Genomic DNA, 23,867 nt, shown 5'->3' on the forward strand with positions numbered 1-23,867 from the left:
ACAACTTATCAAAATACAAATGCATTTTTATTGCTCATATTACAGAACTGATATTTTAACCATCTAAGCAAATTGTATTGACAAAATTTTTCTTATCTTTTCTGTAAATGGTACCCTTTCTCTTTTCACTAGTACATAATCGATTAGGGAACACCCTTTTTGGTGGAGGTGGAGGTAATGTTTGAGATGGGCCTTGAAGCACCTTTGCAGCAGGTTCTGAAAGAATAATACCATTATTTGTTAAGATACCTTCAAACTCTCTGATTTTCTCTGTAGTACGATCTAACTTTGTTCTCCAAAGAACACGCACAATTCCACTTTGTTTACATCTCTCAGCTAAAACCCTTGCAATATTAACGACAGCCATTACATCAGTTGTGTTGTGTAATTGTGCTCTGATGTAAGGTTCACAAGTGGATGCATAGCATAAAATCTCTCCATTTATGTTCTCAATAAAGGCATTGGTATTGCGATTTGTAATCTCTAAGTTTAGCTTATTATAAAAATTCCGATAATCATATAATGTTGGGAACCCACATGGTTTATTGAATCCCAAAAGTTCCATATGACGAGGATTTTTGTTTGTGTAAACAAGTTCTAGCTTTTCTTTGCTTTTCAATCCAATTATTTCCTTTTTTAAGTTAATGGTCTCTTTCAGTTTAGCATTATTCAGAATATACTCTCTTGTCGGTGTTGTGTATTTATTAATTCCGCAAACAAAAGCAGAAGTATAAAAATTCTGTATGAAAATTTTTCGATCAGTAAAATGCAATAATTTCCTAATTCCAACTCGCAACATACTTATCTCTTTTTTTCTTAAAAAAAAATAGTTAAAGTATAAATCTTTTCTAAAAAATGCTAGGAAAAGCACTTCAAATGCCAGAAAAAGTTATACCTACAACACATTTTGCACACTTTTATTTTTAAAAAAATACTGTACATGTATTTAAATATTTTTTTATCATAAAATTTCAAATAAAATTACAAACACATTAAATATTTTAAAGTAAAGGGAAACTGTAGTTTGATCATAAAACAACTAAACTCAGCAAACAATGAGTATCCATTACAAAAACAAATCTTCCAAATATTCATCAAATTCTTCCTCCCTGTACATAATGAAGAGAGAAATACACAAGCATATAAAACTATTATCACAAATACCATAATATTTAACAATAAAACAAAAAGAACAAACCTTGTTTTCTCAACCAGACTTTCTTGAAGAGGCTGAGTCCAAACATTATCATCAGTTAATGATAATGCAGATCCTTTATTGTCATTAGCAGGTAAATCTGAAGAGACATCTATACAGAGCAAGAAGATTTTTAAAGAGTTTTCCTATTATAACTATACCAAGATGCAATAGAAAATTAAAAAGAACAATCTCTGGCTCTTTAGAATAAATTCTAAAATGTTAATTTAAAATCTTTTAAATTAGCATAAATTAATATTATATGAAAAATGTTTTAAATTAACTAATCAACACTGAACAGTGTTAGTAGTATACTTGTAAGGAACATTGGATTGTAAAAACACCTGTCTTACTATGATTTAAAATCTTGGATTTCTAGATATTTCCACTTGTTTTAAAGAAAATTGTAGAATATTTGTTTGAGAGAAATCCATAAACTTCTTATCTCCTTATTAACAATATAATAATACAGTTGTAGAAATACACGAAAAACTTTCCTGGAAGTATTTTCTATTAACTTTTCAGCTAAACATCACTCTGACAATTATTATCTTTTCTGGCCTGACCAAACAACATCACATTACACAAATGTGATGGTTTTGTACCTTAATTACCTTAATTTTATCACAAAAGCTGAAAACACCAAGCAAATCTGAATGACACCTGATCAATATTTTCTGGCTATTCTGAAAAGAATGGTTTATACAATAGACTGGTTAGTGAAAAACCTTGTTCAGATTTGTAAAAAGATTAAATAAAAAAACATCATTTTTTATGAATTGCAGTTTTTGTTCATTAAGTCAATTACTAAATCAAAAATCATTCATTAAAACCCTCTGGTCAGCCATTGACAGTAGTGTTTTCAATTTTTTAGAAATGATACTTTAACACCTATGCTCTTTTGAACAATGCACAAAATTTTTGTGACCTTAAATTTTTTAAAAAGTAAGCCATGATAAGATTTTCACTTAAATAGAAAAATAAAAAGTAACTTGCTACACTAAATCTTTCTAGATCTACTGTTACCTTTACTTTTATACTTTTTTTTTGATAAAAATCAACAATAATTTTAAATCTTACCTTTAATTGAAGAACCCTGATTTTCATGACATCTTAAATCTTTATTTTTTTTCTTTTTTAATTTTTTTGCTCTGTTATGCCTAAACCATTTGAAATTATATAAAATATATTATGAAAAACTAGAGAAATTTTAAAATATAATTTGTGCAACTTACTTTTTGGTATAATTCAATTTGTAGGAGCAGTCTGGGCACAATCCTAAATTAGGTATTAAAACCAATTAATTGAATAGCATGAAATTTTTTGTAAATTCAGTTGTAAAAAACATACTTAGCTTGACTAAAGCTTGCTTCTTCTCTTCATGCTCAGTGTAAACAAAATTAACCTACATTAAAAAATGTTCCACTAAAGTATGTAAAAAACTTGTGTAATGTCATGAAAACTTTATATTGACCTTAGTTACCTCCCAACTCTTCAATCCATCAGCTACCTGACATTTTCTAGAGCCACAGATGAACTGACCTAAAATTGTTTATCAAATGACTGATAATACTTTTGTAAAATGTTTCCAAAATTTGTTATATAAAGTTTTTAAATAGTATTTTTTTTTTTTCTTCACAAAACTTACTTACAAAGTATTAACATCAGTTGGTTTAAGTTTCAGTTTTTTTTTTTTTTGTTTTAAGCACAATCCAAATAAATATGGAAAAATTTTCATTTAATATTCTTTTTTTGTTAAACAATCAACTACTTTGTTAAACGTGTTGAAGCTTGATTAACTGCGATAAACTTGATTACAGTTTATTAAACATATTTAACCAATTCATTTATCACAGAAAGAGCTTCTTAATTTAGTACTTACTCATTTTATCAATATTACTCCAAAGTTGTTTTGAAAAAATTTCTTTTCCCTCTTTTAATTAAGTAGTTTTTAAAATACTCAAAATGAAAAAAACCTTTTCCTTCAATAACTTCTTTTTCAACTCTCCACCGCATTGCCACCTAAAAAGGATAGTAACCACTGAGCAAAATCTGCATTATAAAAAACATGCATAATGCTAAATCACTAGTGAACTGTAAATCTCTGTGTTAAATCACAACTTTTACTACTTTTCATGCTAAAAACTGGTTAAAAATAACTTTATAACCCATTAACAATTCACTATATGTTTCACATTTCTATTATCAAAATTTCTTTTTTTTTCAATTAAAAACTGTAAAAGTTACTTTGTTTTCTTTATAACGACTGAGATCACAAATGCAATATTCTTTGTATAGTTTGTCGTAATATTTTTTCGCTAACTTTTTTCCCCTAAAACAAATTTTCATTTAGTTATTACATAATACAAAATGTCTTTCTTGAGAAGTGAAATATAAGAAATCTATGGTTGTTAAAAAGAACACTTTATTCCAATTATTAATATAGCAAAAAAATGTTGGTTAGACAATAAAATTATAGATTGAGAAAAAGAGCACACCATGATTGCTCCCCTTCTTCTTCATCATCCCAGATAAACCTAAATGAAAAAAGAAATATTATAAGAATAGCTTTTGATTTAAATAAGCAAATAAATACAATCAAATCAGTTAAAAGTTCAATATTACTCAAAATTATTTTAAAATATATTCAAAATACTGACACTAGCGTTAGCAAAAACTAAAAACACATATTTTGTTCAAAAAATAGAATCAGATTGGAGGTTTAAAACTAATGTAGTTGCAGTTGTTACAAAAAAATATCATCAACAAAGAAATTTAATTCAAATTATTTTTTATAAACAAAGAAAATGACAAAATAAAAAAAAACAGCTATTATTATCACAATGGTCTTTAAAATACTTATTCAATAACAAAAGATATGATTATTTAAGATTTTGGGTAAGCGTCTGCATCTCGGAACCAATTTCTCAAAATGAACCGGGACAAGCGTAATGAGACAAGAAATTTCCCGGAAAAAAATAACGAGACAAACGAAAAGGTTGTCTCGGAATAAAGTTATAAATCAGGAAATCTTGTCTCGGAATTTAAAAATTGTATCCCGGATAATTACAAAACGTTTCGAGACAGATCAATTACATTAACTAGATATCTAACTCGCACTTTCACAGTGAAGAAAATTTTTTGATAACCAAGTTTATTTTGCCAGCCAGAAATGATGCACAGTGACTCAAAACAACAACAAAAATGGCAATAAACCCCTCACAACTTTTTCGTAAATATAGTGCCCTTTTTTAAATAATATTAGATTAGAATGATCATTTATTTAAAAAGTAAAAACATTTTTTTCATAAAACTTTTATTTTATATTTTATGGTTAAAAGAAGTTAAAAATTTTAATATTATTTTCAAAGAAATCTAAAAAATGAGAGATTTTTATTTAGTAAAAATGGAGAACTTTTAATCTAAATTAAAGTCTATATTTACTTTTAAGATAATCTTTTAACTTTATATTATTTTTGAAGAAATACAAATGTCAATAAACCCATAAAAACCTTGTGTTCCGCCATTTTTTAACAGTGGTTTAAAATATCAAAATAAATGAAAATGACAGAAGACAAGGTTTTTATGGACTCATTAGCATTTGTATTTCTTGAATTTGAGTTTTTTACTTATTCAAGAAGTACTAGATATTTGAAATAGCATTACTTAACAACTTCAGTATTTCCTGTAATATACAAGTAACATTGTTTACTTAAACATAATGGGGAACGTAATGTGATAATTGTCAAAGAAGTAATAAAATAAAATGTCTAACAGTTTAAAGTGAAAAATTATATAAAGTACTCAAAAATGTTTCTAATATGTATTAATAAAATAAAGATTAGATCTTATCCCAAATATAAGTGAATTAGGAGTGGATAAATTGCGATTTTGGAAGGATTTACTTAACAAAATCAAGTAAAACTGAAGAAATTAGCAAAGAGAATATAAATTAATACTACTTTAGATAGATTTATTTCAAAAGTAAAGAAAAGAACTAAAACAATATGGTAGTAATTATGATTCTTTTATAGAAAAAGAATACTAATGGCTTCAAGAAAATCTTATGATCAATAAAAGGAGCCATTTTAGTTCTGGAAAACCCCATAAACAATGGGTGGTCCTTGGAGAGCAAAGGAAAAGAGAAAAAATAAATAAACTAGGTATTGAACATCATGCTCTATTGTTAGTCTCTGCAAGAATTACACTTTTTAAAAAAAGTCAAATGTTTTATAGATCAAAAATGTTAAAGACACTTTGGATAACCTTTCCCTTAAATATGAATGTAAAGCAGACTGGGAGCAAGGGAAATACTTACTTGTGATTTTCTTTAATGACATCATAGTCTGTTTTATCATTTATACTAAAAACATACAAAAATTTATTCAATACAGCCAAATTTTCAAACAAATCAATATAACAATAATTATCTTACTTAAGGATTAACACATTAGCATTTTGTAAGATTTTTTTAAATTGAAAACATTTTAAATAATGGAAAAAATTTTTTTAGTCCAGAGCAATGAAAATTAAAAAAGTCAATCAGTTTTTCTCAAGATGTTAAAAATGCAAAAAGTAAGAGAAAACTTTGTGATAATATCCTGAAATCACAGCACAAAAGCTTGCAAATTGAAATGGTTACATTAAGTTTATAGCAAGAAAAGTTCCACTTAGTTCAACTTTGTTCGATATGTGCGAAAGTGAAACAAAATGCGGAAGAAAAGTAGCTTGGGTGTAAACACATCTATTAGATTACAATAATTACAATAAAAAATATATTTTTTGGAACTTTTTACAGTGACAAATTCTAATGTGTCAACCCTTATATAAAAGAATTATTTTTCTATGATCATATTATCTTACGTTGATCTTTTGAAGTCCTCCATCTTCCCACCATAATATGCAAGGTAATCATGAACAAGCTTCTTATGTCTGGCATACTTAACAAATCAAGTTAAAGAAAAAAAGTATTCACTTTTAATGAAAGATTTTACAATCAAGATAAATATAATCAAAAGCGAAAAGATCATTAGTTTAAAATTATTACTGTAACATTTCTGTAAATTAAAAGTTGATGATTGGAGAGTCAGCTCATATACATATAGAAAATGATACAGCACTCATAGATAAAAATTCTTCCATGTGCACTTTTTTTTCTTCTCTAAAAAAAAGTAAAACTATTTTTTATTACCAAGAACATTAATTAATTACTAATTTTTTAAGATAATTGTCTTAATCACCCCTTGGAAAATATTACAGCCAATTTTATAAGTCACCCTCTAGAAAGTATTTCTAATTACAGACAATTTTATAAGTCGCCCTCTGAAAAGTATTTGCACTTTTAATACATTTCTCACAAATTATAAACTTCACTGCTTATATTAGCTACTACTAATAAAAAAATATTATACATGCAATAATACTTGTTATATTAATGCACAATAACAAATAGTAAAGGTTTACACGCCAATCTTATAAAATAAATCATTTGGGAGAAAAATTTGTCGAGTATTTTCAAATGTAAAAAGTCAAACATTACATTTAACAAATATATAAAAACTTCATAACCCATAAAACAAGTTCTTATTATTACAATTTTGATGTGAGTTATACAAGCTCTTAATCTTTATTAGTTTCTTCTGAAGACCTTCAACTGAATGTGATTGTTACACCACTTTAACAAAAAGATTGTAAATTAAGTTTGGTAACATGATTTTAATTTTTTAATTTACTATACTTTCCGTTTTTGTCTTTAATACATTACAACTTTGAGCTAAAACTAGGTTTGAGCTGAAAATTGGCTGAATTTTGAGCTATTTTGAGCTATTTAAGAGAAAATGGCAATAAAACTCTGCTAGCAACATAGTGAAGTAGCTAAAAACCACTCAATATATTTTGAATCTCAAGATTGATTTGATGGTAATGAAGTCATCTTTGAATATGACAATTGTCATCTTTGAATATGACAATTGTCATCTTTTAAAGTGACCAAGACCACAAGCAATAAAATTGCTGGATTCATTCTGGTTTCTTATATCTACAATTTACCTTAAATATACAAATAATTAATAAAACAGCTTGTAAGATAAAAAAAAAATGTTAAAACCATATAGAGCTTTATGAAATGAGAGATAAAAGAAGAGGTTTAATCAGTACTTTTCATAGGAATCCACAAAACCTGATCTTGAGGGAAGTTGAGTAGAATGAGTATTTCCTGTTGTTTTGCACTTTTTTGCTATTTCATCATGCTTCCAAGAACTAAATAAATTTAATATAACTAGTAAGTTTGCTGTTTAACTATCATATAAAAAATATTTAGTAACAGCTGCAATAATTGTAAGCAAACTTTAACCTTTCTTATGAATAGAGCTGAAAAAATAAAGAGGTTGACTCAACAAGTGTACTTGTTAATGATATTCTTTTGCTTTTTGACAACATGCTTAACTTTAAGATGTGACAAAAAGATGCAAAAATAAGGTATCCTTATAGAAGGAAAAAAACAGAACATAGGGAAAGTTTAGGAGAGTTATTTATTAACAAGATTATTAGAATTTTAGGAAAAAACCTACAGGGACTGTTTATAAAAAGTTATTAATGGCATTTAGTCAAGACAAGAAATTTGTCAAATTTTATTTTCAAAATTAAGTTAATCTGCTAAATCAATTTTTCCTTCCATAAAGATAAAACAAACACGTGTGTATGTGTGCATATATATATATATATATATATATATATATATATATATATATATATATATATATATATATATATATATATATATATATATATATATATATACCTTCTTCTTTTATTGGATCCTCCTGCGTTATCTTCAAAGTCTGAACTATAACTTATCATCTTTCTTCAATTCTTTTCAGCAATCTATAAACTTTTGCAGTAAGTTTAAATCAACGTTTGTATTACTTAGAATTTACATGCACAATTATTAGGTAGCTGGTAATCTACGAGAGAAAAACAGTGAAAAATTATATTTTACAACTATTGTTAACCCACCTCCCACCACTTTCATGCTGACTTATGGTTTACTATTTTTTTTATTCACATAAATATCAGTCATTGTGATTTATTGCTAAACCAGTTAACAAAAGGTTTTAATTTATAAATAATACTTTTATCATTATCGTCTTCTTGATGTTACTCCCTAATTAAACTAAAACGGTTTGAGTCACCGTTTTGATTGATTTATTTTGTTTGCTTTTTTTTTTTTATATACAAAATTATATTAGACTTTTCTTATTAGACTTCTTGAGGAACTGTGAAATAATTTAATGCAACTTCGTCTCGTTTTCATGCTTTTCATAAGAATAGGGGAAGAGAGTGTTACTAGGGCAAGTTCACATGACACCATAACAAGTGCCGCTGGCAATTATGATATAGACAATAACTTCCCAATTAAAACTTTCCGGAACTGCCTTGAAAAGACCGCCTCTCGCCGTTTCATATTGCTTTTGTGTAATGGAACGAGAAATGTCAAAAATATAGTTAAATGATGCAAAATTCAAAAAACTCCATATTCAAATTAGGGAATCCATATAAATTCATAAAACCTGCTCATTATCCAAACAGGTTATTGAAAATATCTAATTAGCTCAATGTGATGAGATTTGTGTTTTTTCCTAAAGCTTAGCAATATAGATTTTATTAACATGAATTCAAAAGATCAAATGCTAAACAATGATTAGTAGGATAAAAGTTCCATCAAAAAATTGACCTTATAGAATAACCAGGCCTTGGTTCATGATAACTTTGATGAATCTCAAAAGAAAGCTAATTTAAGATTCAATATATTTTCAATAAATTAAATTGAAGTAGTATCTTGGAGTGTATTTCTAGATTTTATTATTAAACGATTGATTCAAAGTTTTCATGCTCTTGTTTGCAATATGGCATTAAAATTATTTCTTTTTTCACCCCAGTTCTTTAGAGGGTTTCCATAAAAAACCTTTGTAATGTTAGTTGTTAATGCAAAAAAAAAGGTTTGTAAAAATGTAATAAAAGTAACCAATCTAAAATTTTTTTTCTGCTTGAAAAGAGTGTCATTTTTTAAACTTTTTCTTTCTTTTTTTTTTTTTTTTTTTTTTTTTTTCATTCTGGAAATTTTATAGAATGTTTCTAGCATAAATTTAAGGCTTATGAAATGAACTTTTGTTGTACCACTATCTTTTCATCTACAAATTTTTATTATCTTTGTTATAAGTTATGTTTATTGACCTTCTGTCAGGTTCAAGTTCTTTATCTTTTCAGGAAAAAGATTCAGAAAAGGCTGAATTTAATATGAAAGGACAAGGTCATGGACAAAAGAAGAACCTTTTTTTAGGAAGCATTTAACATACATACATACATACATACATACATACATACATACATACATACATACATACATACATACATACATACATACATACATACATACATACATAGTATAATTTTTTTAATGATGCCAATTATAATGTTAAAATTCAGCTTCACTTTTACAAAATTGATTTTTAGATGAATAATTCAGTGTTCTTATCTCAAACAGCTGATCAAGTTCTGTATACATCCACCAAGCATAACACTCATGATGATATTTGGCTGATACCTTGTGATGCTCAATTCTTCTGTTTTGCATGTGCTATTGAAAACTTAGAAGATCCAAAGTTACTTATAATTCGCAAAAAGAAAGTAGCTAGTCACTTCCTAACAGCCATTATTCAAAATAAAAATATATGGAAAGTTTTATCTAATAATCAGGAGGTAGTACTGCATGTTACCAGTCTGCTCATTCAGATGCTGGAAGTAATTAATGATGATGAATTTTGCAAGTTACTTAGTGAATGCTGTCTTGTTTTTGTAAGGAAGTCAAATCTAGATTATGCAAATAATATTGTTAGCAATCTCTTAGTATCTAAATCAATGTTATTGGTTAATGGTAGTCATAGTGAATATCTAATTGGTTTATTTTGTCAAATTATAGAGCTTTTCCCAACAGTTATTTATGTTTTATTCAATGAACAGGCTTTGCATGTCAAAAGTCTAATAAAGTTTGCGATCAGTTACAAGCGAGACAGCATTTGGCATCTCATAAGTCTAATTTTAAAACACTCTACTGAAGATCAACTCAAAGAGTTACCTCAAACACTAGTTAAAGACTTACTTCTTACTTTAATTGACTGTATGAATGATTTAAATTCAGTAGTGGTTGTACAATGTGTACGTTTTTTATCTGAAAGTAAGTACTTATCAATCTCATTAAAAACACATGAATGTTCAAAATACACATCAGCAAGGCAATCTGTTGTTGAAGCAATTAAAAAGATGCTTCTGTCACCTGATGACAACATTCAAATAAATGCTATTCAATGTGTAATATCAGTTTGTAGATATGACACAAATAGTTCTATTAGAAATATAATGCTTGAAAAAGGCTTAACTGAATTCCTTCTTGAGTTGCTATCTTCAACTAAACAGCAAGTTTTATCAGAAACCTTATGTGCCCTGCAACAACTAATTGAAGTAGAAAAGTTTTCTACAATGGGTCACCTTTTGTATGGTTTTGCACCAGTTGTTAGTGCTATAAAACGGTTACAGGATCATCCACTACATGAAATTTTTTACAATGGTGTGATGTTATTTTATTTGATGTTAAATAAAATTACTTCTTCTGAACTATTAAGTATAACAGAGAATCAAATTTCTGATGTTTTTGATCTTTTAAAAGTTTCACTCATGAAAAACAATGAAAATATTAGGTTTTTAGCAGTGTCTTGCTTTCAGTTGTATATGCTTAAGTCTGAATCATTTGGTCTTCTAGCTTTAGAACAATCTTTTAAACTGATTGAGATTATCTTTCTTTTTATTGAGACAGATTTTTTAATCCTTCATGCCAGCAAAAGTCATATACAGTTTGTCTGTAATGCTTATAAAGTAGTTATGCTTCTTGCTAGAAAGATACAAGTAAAAGTGAAATCATTGGTAGATAACTCAAAAGATGAATCATTTGTTGATTTAATTTACTTTTATGTAGATAAAAACTGCATACCAGAAGCTATTTCAAAGTTCCTACCATTAAAGAGTTTTGATTTTGAATCTATATTCTATGAAATGTTATTAGTAGTTTTAGAGTTAGATCAACAGAAAGGTGAAGAGTTGGCTCGAAAACTAGCACAAGCAGCTTTTCTTCGAAATGTTCATGAGTTTAAAGTAGTTTCTAGAAAATCTTCTACACAGTTTGATATTACCACAGCAAAACTGCTTTTTTATTTATGTCTATCAGTTGAGAAAGATAATTTAGAAAATGAATTAAAAGAGAACTTGTTTAAATGTTTTGTTACATTTGATATTGCATTTAGTGATTGGAAGTTTTTACTTAATAAACATTGTTCTAATTCTTTTAGAAAAGATTTAGAGTTTGTTACAAATGCAAGAATTAGTATCTTAGCATTGTTAACATACAGCCATGCAGCTGGACAATGCTTTACCAGTATTTTAGTTCTGCATCCTTATCTGCAAGGATTGGCATCTTCCAAGTCTTTGTTAGACACATTGCCAATCCTCGGAAAGCGGTTTCTTATTTACTTATGGTGTCAAGTGAATGAATTGTCTATTCCAACAACAAACCAACACTTTGCTCAAGCACAAAAAAATATGATTGACTTGTGTTTAATTCATGTTGATGTTACTAATATCTTTTTTACTTGTCTACCGTTGTTAATATGGAGTTTAAAGTTAGATGTTGATGCAGTAAAGCAAAAGATTACAAGAATCTATTTGCAGAAAATTTCTGATAAGGTAGAAACAATTGATAGTCTACTATTGCAAGTTCAGCATGCTAATCAGCAAACAACATTTGTTGATGTGCTGCTGAATGTTTTATCAGATTGTAAAGAATTAAGCATTATTGAGCACAGTTTGTTTTTGTTTTTTGAACTATCAAAGTGTTTAAAAGAAGATGAGTTAAGCAAATTGAAATGCTCAATACGAATGATTCTGTTAATTAATGAAAGCTCCTTGTCTTACTATAATATCTCTGTTGTATTTAAGTGCTTGAATTTTGTTGAAGCAAATGACAAGAGTTGTTTAATATCAGAAGAAAATTTGAAACTTTTTTGCCGATCTTTGAAGTATGCTAGTGATAATCTTTCTCCAAGATTGCAGTTACAAGTATTGAATTTTATCAGTATTGTTTTGACAAAAGCTTCTGAATTTTTTGACTCCAGAGTTATCTTCTTATTATTGAAAAATATCAGTGTTCTAGAGGAATTCGAATCAAACGTGTTCACAAAATTTGATTTGTTATGCATGTCAAAAAGTAGCGCTCTTGTAGAAGAGGTTAATGCTGTTAGTATACTTATATTATCAAAGTTAATTGATAGTGTTGAAAAGCTCGCAGCATCCCCTAAACGTTTGCGAGTTCTTAAATGTGTTTTCATTGAAGGATTAATGTGTCATCAATTAACAACTATTCAAGCTTCCTTGCTAAATTTTTGGAGAGAGTTTCTTAAAACAAACTGCCGTTCAAAACTTGTTCAACTAATTACTAAAAATAATAGTGACTTAATAAACGTTACAATGACTCCGCAAGATTTACATCTCGTGTGCATTGGATTACAGAATTTTGTTTACCATCAGGACGTAATCGTAAGAGAGTTAGCTATCGATTGTATTGAACAGTTACAAATAAAATTTAGTGAGAAAAATTTGTTTTTTCGTAGTCCGTGGAGTGGAATAATATTAGCGGTTGTTTTGGAAAAAATATTAAAACCAATTGAGCCGAGGATGGTGTGTTTGTTGACCCTTTTTGTCAAAGAGAGGCAATTAAATCAGCAAATTATTGATGCAGTGGTTGAGCTTAGTAAGGATATAAGTAGCTATGAACTGAGTTTTATAAATGAAGTCCTGTATTTAATTGAAATCGCGTGTCCTCGTATCAATGACATTTCGATTCTTTGTGATATTCGCAGAAAGTTAAAAGAAGTTGATAAGTCCCGCTTTAAAACTCCCAACAACCATAAGAAAATTGAATTCCACTTCTTCCGTGGTGTTGTGTTGTCACGTGCTCAAGATTATGACACTATGTCTCGGTTTCAGAAAACTTTTTTGGCTTTGGAAAAAAGCATTTCGTTAATTGAAGGAGAATTAAGCACCGAGAGTGACGAAGCGTAAATGGCTTGATATTTGATTGCTGTTAGTTGTCTTGGTTGCTTAGTTGTTGGTTTTCTCGATCTCATAGCTTCTCTTTGCTTTAATAAAGTTTAAGCCCCGAATGCAAGAATAGAATTTGAAATATCAAGTCAGACTTCAAATTTGAAACTCTATTTCAAGATGGGTCAATATCAATCTTGAAGTTTCAATTCGATTCTTGCATTCGAGTCTAAATGTTCTCATGTTTCCATTTTATTCGATTGATCACCTGAAAACCTTTAACAATTTAATCATTTATTTTAAAACCGCGAAACTTTTTAAAAAGTAGAAAGCGTTCAAACTGCAAGAACTAATCTTTAAAAGTTTAAAATCAAATATATTTAGGCGAAAAGAAGAAGAGCTGTTTTAAGATCTGCAATGTGATTGGCTTTACTCGAAGCAGTTTGAGTTCATTTCGGTTTCACCATATAAAGCACTCTTAATGGGATGGTAACGAAGATTTACTATACTGAAACTTCATTTTTAGAGAAGACAGGCAGTGCAGCGAAAGATATTTTGTTTTGGCATTCACACACATTCAGTCCTTGAAAAATTTGCGTCACCAAAGAAAATAATTAAAAATCTTTAAATAATCTTTAAAGAGAAAAATCATCTTAAATCGTGATAAGAAAATTTTAAGCTTATACTTTAATAAGAAAAATGATCGTTTCACTCCTCGATAACTTGCTATTTAAAAACTGTTGTACTCAACCGTAGATGAAGCATCGTTGATTAAGCTATCAATAATGCAATTTTTAATCGATTGTTTCTTCTGAGTTTGTAGTTTATTTTATAGCCAATTATTTAATAAGAGTTGTAATAATGGAAGAAATATTTTGTGTTTTAGAAAAAAAGATGTTGAGAAAACAAGATTTGGCACCTAACTTTTTGTAATTTTTGTTAAACTGTTACCATGTTTCTTTATGCCAGTCTTGAATAAAGAATATTTATAACATTGTAAAAATGCAAAAATATGGAGTGCTATCATAACCTATTTTTTTAAGAATGATAAAGAATTAAAACTAATTTTACCTCTACGGACGGGAAGTAGTCTCAGTTTTTACAGTTTGAGATCATGAAGGTGTCAGAATTTCTCCCGCTTAAGAGTTTTTATGGAGCCTTTCGTAACAATTTTTTTCAACTACCTTTGGGTGTGACGGAGTAATCAGTTTACAAAACAAATGATAAACAAAGCCCATAGATAAATGCAATATTAAATGATTGGACTTACTGTCACAATATCGGTAACTAGCTAACAGATTCTGGACAGTTCCTAGGGAAAACAAGTTAGCCTAAGTACTTTTAACAGGAAATCGAAGAGTGTTAGTAACTCATAAATTTGCTGAATATCCTTCGAGAATGTCCTTGATATTGTAAGACCAAGGACATCCTTAAAGAGTTAATTTAGAGTCATTCATGCTAAAATGCTGACCCATTTATTGACGTTGTTGAGAAAGATTGATTTATTTTTGAATGTATGGTTTGGCAATACTCTAATAATAGTTACGAAATTAAGAGTATTCTTGGCCTCTTTAGTCTATTAACATGCACCATTTTTTGTAAAAGAAAAAAAAAAAACTTTTCCCTTCATTTCTTGAATAACCATTGGCAGATATTCAAAGGATAAGTAAACATCCAAAGTAAATGAGAATAAATATTCAAAACTGAATTCAGCAATGTTTTACGAATCTTTAAGAGTAAGGGAGACCGGGGCTAGTTGGCTACAGCTTTAGTTTTTGAGCTCTGTGCATTTCTGGGTGAAATTTTTTGAGGATATCATTTTCCAGTTCAAAAGAATATGAATTTGGCAAGCATGTTCAAGTATCAAACAAATAAAAAAAATAATAATAATTGGTTGCCAAAAAAGGCCTTCAAAAAAGAAAAAAATATGTACCAACTTACCCCAGCCCGGGGTAAGTTGCCTATACTCTCAGGGTAAGTTGGCACACCATATAAAAAGAGACAAGTTTAGCAACATTAAGCATATATTTCAAGCGCATCTTTTAAATGAAAAGTCTTGATGATTTTTATCAAACAATATTTTTTGAAATTAACTTTTATTGCCCTTAAATCGATCGAATAGACTTTCCCTCTGTAAAAATAGCATCAACAGCATTTTTTGTAACATTTTTAGAATTTACAGGCCTGTCTACTTTTTTTTTATAATTTCGCATGTCTGTAGATCTGTAGTGTTATATAACTTAAGTGAATTTACGGCTAATGTGAAAAGTTGTAAATTGGCACATGTTGCCAACTAGCCCCGCGATCATTGTGCTAACTAACCCCAAAAGCGTTTTGCTCACAAAAAGGCTTATAAATCCCCAAAAACGCGAAATATTAAGAAACACAAAATGTGAATGGTTAGAGTAAACTATACAACACCAGAATCTGTTTGAGTTTACTTGTAACTAATGCTACTGCTTTTTAAAATTGAAAAAATTACAAAATTAGTAAAAAAACACAAAAATCGCCATAACTTCTATGAGCATGCGATTGGAGCCTTGATACAACACTGAAAGATGAATTAGTTAAGTGGGAAGGTTCCACGTGAATTTTGGAAATTTCTGGTGTAAAATTCCAAAGTTAGACCCAGTGTGTCAACTTACCCCTGTAGCCAACTTTAATAAGTTCCGTATTAAAATTTGGTTTTCGCAAGGTGTAATGGGGGTTGCTTGTTTTACACGTCTATCACTTGCCAGATGATGCCCTTGTCGCAACCATAATTTAACAAATGGATTTTTATATAATTTGAAATTTATATAATTCATATAAAAAGTTACGAAAAGCGACAGTGAGTTATATTTAAACATTGAAATTCAGAAGAAACAATTCTCTGTAAGTGGATCAATAGTTTGTTTTAACAAGTACTAACAAGTAAATGCGGTAATTAGAATTGTTAAAAACAAATAAATGAAAATATGTGAAAAAAAAGCAATTAATTTTGTAAAGCAGAATTTAGGAAAACTAACTTTATAGTAATCAATTAATTCGAATTGGTTTAAATGAAAAAAAAAATAAAAAAATCTTAGTTGCACGATTGTTTTCAGAGTTTTTTTCGAAAATTTGAAATAAAAAATTTGGTGTGTGTAAATTCTCTCTATAGATCAACTGTTTTGCAAAGCTTTACAAAAAAAAAAAGAAAAAAGAAATTACCGCGGTGTGACCTAAAAAAGTCCTATGCTTTAAGAAAGTCCTAATTTAATAAGTGACATATTTCGTATTTATGAAATAAACATCTGGGGAAAATAACTTAGTTATTTTAACTAGATATCTAGTTAGTTCAATGATATATATTAATTAGATATCTAACTCGCGCTTCCGCAGCGAAGCAAATTTTTTGCCAGCCCAGGTTTGTTTTGCCAGCCTTAAGTAGGTATGTGTGCAAAATTTTTAAACTATTCAGCTATTTAATTTTTTTACATCATTGTAAAGAGCTTTCAATCAGTATAACGATGGTGAAAATTTCATAAAAAACTAATGATTCTAATAACAATTATGCCCATTTAAGTGACAAAAATTCATTATAAGGAATGCTTAAGAAAACTGCAACCAACTTAAAAAATTAGCGTTCGGCTTACGGTGGTTTTATAATAGAACTTCAATGTTTAGTTTTTAACGCATTACTTTGGCTCGATTTTTTTTTTTATTCAACTAATAACAGAATATGGTTTTTATTGTGTTTTTGTGTGTAAATCATGTTTTGAATACTTCAAAAAAATATTTTAAATAAAGTTTCATTTTTCTAAAAAAACAATTTTTTAATGAATAAAAAAGTCAAATATACAAAATGTTCATAATCTTGAATCTCCCCCCCCCCCAACCTTTCCAACAGAAGAATATTTGGTACCTTTACTGCGTGCAAAAATAGAATATGAGCGTGTCATTATTTTTTAATAACATTTGGCAGGTGCATAGAAAATAGATATATAAAATTGATTCAAAAGTTAGAAAAAAAACCCATCATCCCTTCAATGTCAATTCACTTCCAGAACAGGAATGAAGTTTTCAATAGCAATGAAATCACTAAAAACGTTAGTAACTGCAAAAAAAAAACAAATTGCAATAAACTTACAAGTCTACTTTTAAAATATTATCTAAGTTAATATAAAGTTCTAAAAAAAAGACAAGAAAAATCCATCCTTACGACACCTACCTCGAGCACGCGGTGAAAAAATGGTCACAGATTTTAACTTTAAAATCGGTGCCGTAAATCGCAGATACGCACATACCACCCTTAAGGGACACAATGATAAATCAAATCAAAACAAAAATGAATTATTGTCAGTTTAAATAAAACGGCTACAGGCATTAAAAACTTTAAAAACTTGCTTCACATTTTCTTACGGAATTTTTGTGAAGTTAGACATCTAGTTAACATATATCATTGAGTTAGTTAAAATAACTAAATTCTTTTCTCTAAATGTTTATCTTATATATACGAAATTTGTAATTAAATTAGGACTTTCTTAAAGCATAGGACTTGTTAGGTCACACCACCGTAGATTGTGTTAACACTTGCAGGCACATGCAGACACGCACATAGACGTCGAGTTTGGAGTCTTGCGAGGATTTGTCCTTGGCCACACGCTCAGCTCGGGTCACCTTATTAAGTTGGACTGGACCTCACTCTCGAAGGCACTATTCTATACTTTGTACTAAAGTTTTACAAATTTAAAATGCTTTATACTATAAAACATTTTAATTTGTATCGTATTTTCATGGAGGAGGAGAGTTGAGATACTCTTGCTTTTTAAGTTGGGTTTTATATTGAAAAAAAAAAATAAAACAAAAAAAAAAAAATTAAAATGCAGCAAATATCAATCACAAAATAATTCTTGTTGTCGAAAACCGTACAACAGGTATGTAAAATTTCGATATTATATTGTTTGGCCTTTTAAACGCTCCGTTTGATGCTTCTTTTTAATTCAATTCTTTTATTAAAGTTAACAAACGCGTATAAAACCGTCGTCGTTTTATTTTAAGCTTCTTTAACATCACTTCATTGTTTGTCGTTCAAAATTTTGAGGAATCATAATCGACAAAACGTAATCAACCGAAACAAAAGCTTCGGTTAGTGTTACTAAATGTTGGCTTTTATCAGCCACTTGCAATTAAACCTGCTGTGAAAAATTTATTCTTTTATTAGAATTATCCTGACTTTTTTCAGTTTTACCTCTTTTATTATTCAAAGTACTATATCGACTACAACGTAAGGAAGACCAGTGCCAAAACAATCTATAAATTTAATAGTTTTTATACACAAATATAAACGCAATCTATACATACATACATACATACATACATACATACATACATACATACATACATACATACATACATACATACATACATACATACATACATACATACATACATACATACATACATACATACATACATACATACATACATACATACATACATACATACATACATACATACATACATACATACATACATTTGTTGAAGCTGTTTTTAAATTTTATATTATAGTTTAGGATTAAATTTTAATGTTAGCAAATAAGTTAAATGTAGAATGTTACGATCAAAATGGTGTGGTGTCAGAAAACGTTATTGGGTAACAGTTTTCTTACTGCTTGTTTTAATCATTCTCATTCGACTCCTTACAGTTCCTATGAGGTTTATTTGTGTTCTTGACTATGAAAAAGTTTATCTAACAGAAAATGTAAATCATCTTTCTGGTAAAAAACATATTACTAAATTATTGTCAAACTTTAGCTGCAGTCAAGAGCATTTAAAACTCCTTGTTTTGGTGACCAGCAATATTTCAAACTTTGAAAGACGAGAAACAATTCGCAGAACTTGGGGAAAACGTTTAAATGGGCATTCTAATAATAATTTTCGTACTTTTTTTATACTCTCTAAATCTCCAGATAAAGAAACAATGCTTGCCATGCAAAAGGAATCAGCTAAACATGGTGACTTAATATTATGTGATTTTTTTGAAGATTTTTATCAGCTTTCTCATAAAGTAGAGGCGGCTTTTGAATGGGCACATAAATATTGCTCCTATAACTACTTACTGAAATCTGATGATGATGTTTATGTAAATTTATCTCGTTTATTTGAGTTACTTAATAATGATGAAACTCCTAAAAAAAAACTTTATCTGGGTTATCAACACCAACAACCACGTGTTTCCAGATTTGGTAAATATAAAGTTGAACTTAATGAATATGCATCAAATTGCTATCCTGATTATTGTGCAGGTGGAGCTGTTGTTTTGTCAAATGATTTAATTGAAAAAACAATCCCCTACTTCCAACCTGCACCTCTAAAGATTGATGATGCTTATATTGGTATACTTGTAAAAAATGCTGGAGCATTTCCTATGCATAATGAAGGATTTCAATTCTTTGCAGACACATGCAGTTTTGAAGCATATTCTATTGCAATTCACCCTGCAAAAACTAGAATTTGTATGGAAAAAATTCATTATGGGATGTTAGAAAAAAGTAATGAAAATGAATTTGTGAGAAATAATTACATTGAAAATGAGTTTTAATATATTTTTGAGAATTTGATCTTATATAATTTTGTCTTAAGTTTGTTTACCATACACACATTTATTTATATATATGTATCTATTTATATATATGTGTGTGTGTATATATATATATATATATATATATATATATATATATATATATATATATATATATATATATATATACATACATACATATATATATGATATATAGACACACACATACATATATATATGAATATAAATATCAGGACAGAGGAGTTGGAAGCAATTTCATAGCTCCTGGAGTCAGAGGCATTAAATACGTCCAGAAAACAACAATTTTAATAACTCTTACTCAACTAATTACTGGTGACTGCTTCCATCTCCACAGCCCTGATAAATATAATATTTAAATCACAGATATTGATTTGTAAATGATTTTAACTAAAAATAAATCATATATTTTCTTTCCATTGAAAACTTTTTCTTTAATGCTAAAAAGTTTGATTTTTAATGATCTTCAAAGTGTTAACAAGAGTTGCATTCAAGTCTTTATTTTAGTTGCATTCAAGTCTTTAATTTAGTTGAATTCAAGTCTTTATTTTAGTTGCATTCAAGTCTTTATTTTGTTGCATTCAAGTCTTTATTTTAGTTGCATTCAAGTCTTTATTGATAATTGACAGTTTTAGTTTTTCTCTCGCTAATTAATAAGTTAAACAGTTTCTTATTGCCGGAGCAATAAACTTCTTTTTTCATTGAAACATTGTAGTGTCTATTTTTTTCTATATCTAAGAAATTTAGTCAAATGTCAATCTTATGTCACCATTTATTTCACCAGGCATATATTTACAAGTGACTTTGCTAACAAAAATTAACTTAACATATTTTACACTGCATTTATAGAAGGAAAAAATTCGCAACAAGATCATTTTGACAAAAAAAAAAGCGGTTCTTCAATTCACTGGAAATTCGCAACAAGATCATTTTGACACAAAAAAAAGCGATTCTTCAATTCACTGGAAATTCGCAACAAGATTATTTTGACAAAAAAAAGCGATTCTTCAATTCACTGGAAATTTTCTCCTTCCATTTTCTTCCATGCGAAATGCGCGAAACTTTCTTTTACAGCATTAAAATATACACGAAATGCATTTAGTTAAATGAATTATTTACAACGGAAGTCTTTAAGGGGAAGTTAAACAAAGATCGATTAAAAGGGTCAATGACTTGCACTGTAATTTGGTCTATTTCATCTCCGAAGTTGCAAATGTTTTTTTTACCATTCAGCATTAAATTCACTTGTAAATTACAATTTACTAATAGTTCAAAAAAATAATTTTTCGTTCAAATAAGAATAACTTTGTTTAAAGGCTCATAAATAGTTATCAAAAACGGATTTTTTAAGCATTTTCTAAGATTTAACTTTAATTTAGATTTAACTGTTTACCTCGAGTGAAATTTTTGTTCCATGTTTTCAGAATTTTATTACCGCATATCTTTTAGTATTACACTTGAAAGAAAGATAATCCCATTTTTCTTATAATCCAATCTTCTTTATGATAATCACGTTTCATATTATCACTCGCGATTTCAAACTACAGACCAGCAAAGATAATACAAAAATACAAACAAAACCTATGTATGAGCATGTAACCTCAGAGTGATTATTCAAAGTATGTTCTATTTATGCTCAAAATGCAACAATAAGATTCTATCAACCGATAACAATAACTGAGTAAACAGGTAAAACCACCCATCAACAACTTTAAATAAAAACTTTATTTGTAATCAAGCTCAAGTATTTCACTATTTATTTGTAAAATTTAGAAAAGCGATTTTAAGCAGATAGTTAACTGAACATCCGGATATAACCGAATACTGAGTTGACTCTCTGCCCAGATATTTTTTTTTTTATTATTATTATTATTTCAAAAAAGGTTGTTACATTTTATTGTGAAGTTACTAAATCTAAACACTAAAATAAATAAGTTTTTCTTGTAAATATTGATGATGAAAGTCAGTTTGAATTAAAATTCAATCAATCTATTGCACCGTTGTAACAGTTTGGTGTTTTAACGGTGATATTTACACTCCAACTCTGCATTCCAGAAAAACTAATATGGTTCATATAAAGTTTAATTTTCAAAATTGTTGAAGGCTCCATTAAGTAACTTTGCAAGAGTTTCTCGATGTTTTTTGCATTTAGATTTAAATAATCGATTTCTTTGTTTAACATACTTCTGAAAAAGACTTTTAAACTGAAATCATATAAAGTAAGATTATATGCTAGATGAATCAGCTAAACGTAAGTTACGCATAATGAGCCCCGCGACAATAGTCGTCAATAGTTTCCAATGCTTTTATATATTGTAGATGAATTCATTTTAACTTTAGCATTAAAGGTCTGCGTCTCGGAATCGTTTTCTCGAAACGAACCGGGACAAGCATAACGAGATGAGAGATGTCCCGGAAAAATTTGACGAAAAAACTGTCCCGAAATAAAGTTATAAACCGGGACAATAAATTTTCTTTAGGAATTTAAAAATTGTGTCCCGGATATCGTCGTCTCGTCTCGTCTCGAATAAAAAAATAACGAGACGCAGATGCTAAATTAGCATACGTAATTTATTAGAGAAAAAATAGTTATTGTGGATTACAACAGTTTTAAGATTTTTTTTGAAGAATTAAGTATGCACTAAGCGTTTCGCATTTTTGTAAAAAGCAAAATCATCAGAATTGAAAAGAACTTCTTTACTTGTTAACTTTTCATAAGCTCATTAACTTTTCAAACTGTCGCTGCTGTAGATTTTTATTTTTATTTTCTTAAAGTCTGGGTTTGTTTTATGCTTAATAAAGTATTTCTTGGATATTAATTTACCGAGATTTGTTCTTTACAAAATTCGTTAAAGATTCTGAAGACCATTTAAAATTTTCAAAGATTTTCAAAGACAATTTAAAATTTTTTATTGTTTGATTTTTCACAAACCAAGCTGACGTCACAATCGTTGTCAAATAATTGTGAATTAGAAGCTGAACATTTGAAAGATTAGCTAAAATCTCCTTTAGAAATCACAACTGGCATAACCAAAATAGTTCGCATTCTACTTTCATAGCGGTTTTCGCAAAACAGTACAATTATTTTCATTACAAAAGTAGTCATTCCTATTGGCACAACAAATTGTTAAATAAAGCATCAATTACTTTATTTTTATTGTCATTTCCGTTACAAATTTTTGTGGTCTGTTGAACCATGAAGAGACGGATTAAATTGCTTTTTTTTACATCAATGCTGCTTTTGAAACTTAAATTGCGCACATGCATTACAGAATTAGCTTAGATTAACTTTATGTTCATGCTTGTCCATTTTAATCATTTAACGGAGAATTAAAATATTCAACACATCCATTCATCATAATCGAGTAAATTGAATAAGTAAGGTATGTTTAAATATCAGCATTTTTGCTCATTATTTTAAAAATCATTTATAAGGAACAGCTTACCTGCAGCTAAACCCCGAGTCACCATTAAATTGACAACTTAAAAGACCAACACCTAGTAATTATGAGAGTAATAAGAATAAAGAAGTGAGTGAAAGAAATCTATCTGGATGACAAGGAATCGTTGAAAGAGAACGTACGGAAAAATCCATGTATTTGGAATTTAAATTCAAGTTTGCATAAAGATAATGGTTGCCTGACAAAAAATCCATGAAGTTATGGAGAAAGTATTTAGTGGTAAATAGTTTGATTACCATGTATATGCCAATTAGTGAATCGAACGTACGTACGTACGTACGTATGTGTGTATGTACGCATGTGTGTCTGTCTGTCTGTCTGTCTGTCTGTCTGTCTGTCTGTCTGTCTGTCTGTCTGTCTGTCTGTCTGTCTGTAGGTAGGTAGGTAGGTAAGTAGGTAGGTCCGTACGTACGTGCGTACGTACCTACATACATATTTTTTTCTGCTTTTTAATTGAACAGATGCAAAATTGCCAAAGCAAGCG

General features: G+C 28.7%; 4 protein-coding genes across 6 annotated transcripts; 2 read left to right on the forward strand and 2 right to left on the reverse strand.

Annotated features, from left to right (window-relative positions):
* Window positions 1-8: 8 nt before the first annotated feature.
* LOC145180217 (large ribosomal subunit protein uL18m-like) lies at window positions 9-799 on the reverse strand. Its single transcript, XM_080055073.2, has one exon. It carries the CDS (start codon window positions 797-799, stop codon window positions 56-58), a length of 744 nt encoding a protein of 247 aa, XP_079911199.2. The 3' UTR covers window positions 9-55.
* On the reverse strand, window positions 9-8,538 carry LOC145180215 (protein FRA10AC1 homolog). 2 transcript variants are annotated; one of them, XM_090082543.1, is made up of 14 exons: window positions 7,995-8,538; window positions 7,352-7,453; window positions 6,311-6,356; window positions 6,059-6,135; window positions 5,514-5,558; window positions 3,694-3,732; window positions 3,443-3,527; window positions 3,172-3,217; window positions 2,679-2,737; window positions 2,546-2,600; window positions 2,431-2,473; window positions 2,276-2,355; window positions 1,199-1,307; window positions 9-1,109 (listed from the first exon to the last, which is right to left on the reverse strand). In XM_090082543.1, exons 1-14 carry the CDS (start codon window positions 8,051-8,053, stop codon window positions 1,067-1,069), a joined length of 888 nt encoding a protein of 295 aa, XP_089938669.1. In that variant the 5' UTR covers window positions 8,054-8,538; the 3' UTR covers window positions 9-1,066. The 2 variants fall into 2 exon arrangements, with proteins under 2 accessions (XP_089938669.1, XP_089938670.1); XM_090082544.1 differs by having other exon boundaries at window positions 6,243-6,356; window positions 7,995-8,161.
* Window positions 8,539-8,661: 123 nt separating this feature from the next.
* LOC145180212 (uncharacterized) lies at window positions 8,662-14,259 on the forward strand. 2 transcript variants are annotated; one of them, XM_090082542.1, is made up of 2 exons: window positions 9,881-10,016; window positions 10,214-14,259. In XM_090082542.1, exons 1-2 carry the CDS (start codon window positions 10,002-10,004, stop codon window positions 13,358-13,360), a joined length of 3,162 nt encoding a protein of 1,053 aa, XP_089938668.1. In that variant the 5' UTR covers window positions 9,881-10,001; the 3' UTR covers window positions 13,361-14,259. The 2 variants fall into 2 exon arrangements, with proteins under 2 accessions (XP_089938667.1, XP_089938668.1); XM_090082541.1 differs by having other exon boundaries at window positions 8,662-14,259.
* A 4,353-nt stretch (window positions 14,260-18,612) lies between these two features.
* LOC145180260 (beta-1,3-galactosyltransferase 5-like) lies at window positions 18,613-20,339 on the forward strand. Its single transcript, XM_080055119.2, has one exon. The coding sequence runs from the start codon at window positions 18,915-18,917 to the stop codon at window positions 19,902-19,904; it is 990 nt and encodes a 329-aa protein (XP_079911245.2). The 5' UTR covers window positions 18,613-18,914; the 3' UTR covers window positions 19,905-20,339.
* The last annotated feature ends 3,528 nt before the right edge of the window (window positions 20,340-23,867 follow it).

The sequence above is a fragment of the Hydra viridissima genome, unplaced genomic scaffold, assembly GCF_058129835.1.
Source record: "Hydra viridissima isolate aposymbiotic clone 2 unplaced genomic scaffold, HvirCarnegie_v1 scaffold_3, whole genome shotgun sequence".
In the NCBI taxonomy this organism is placed as follows: Eukaryota; Metazoa; Cnidaria; class Hydrozoa; order Anthoathecata; family Hydridae; genus Hydra; species Hydra viridissima.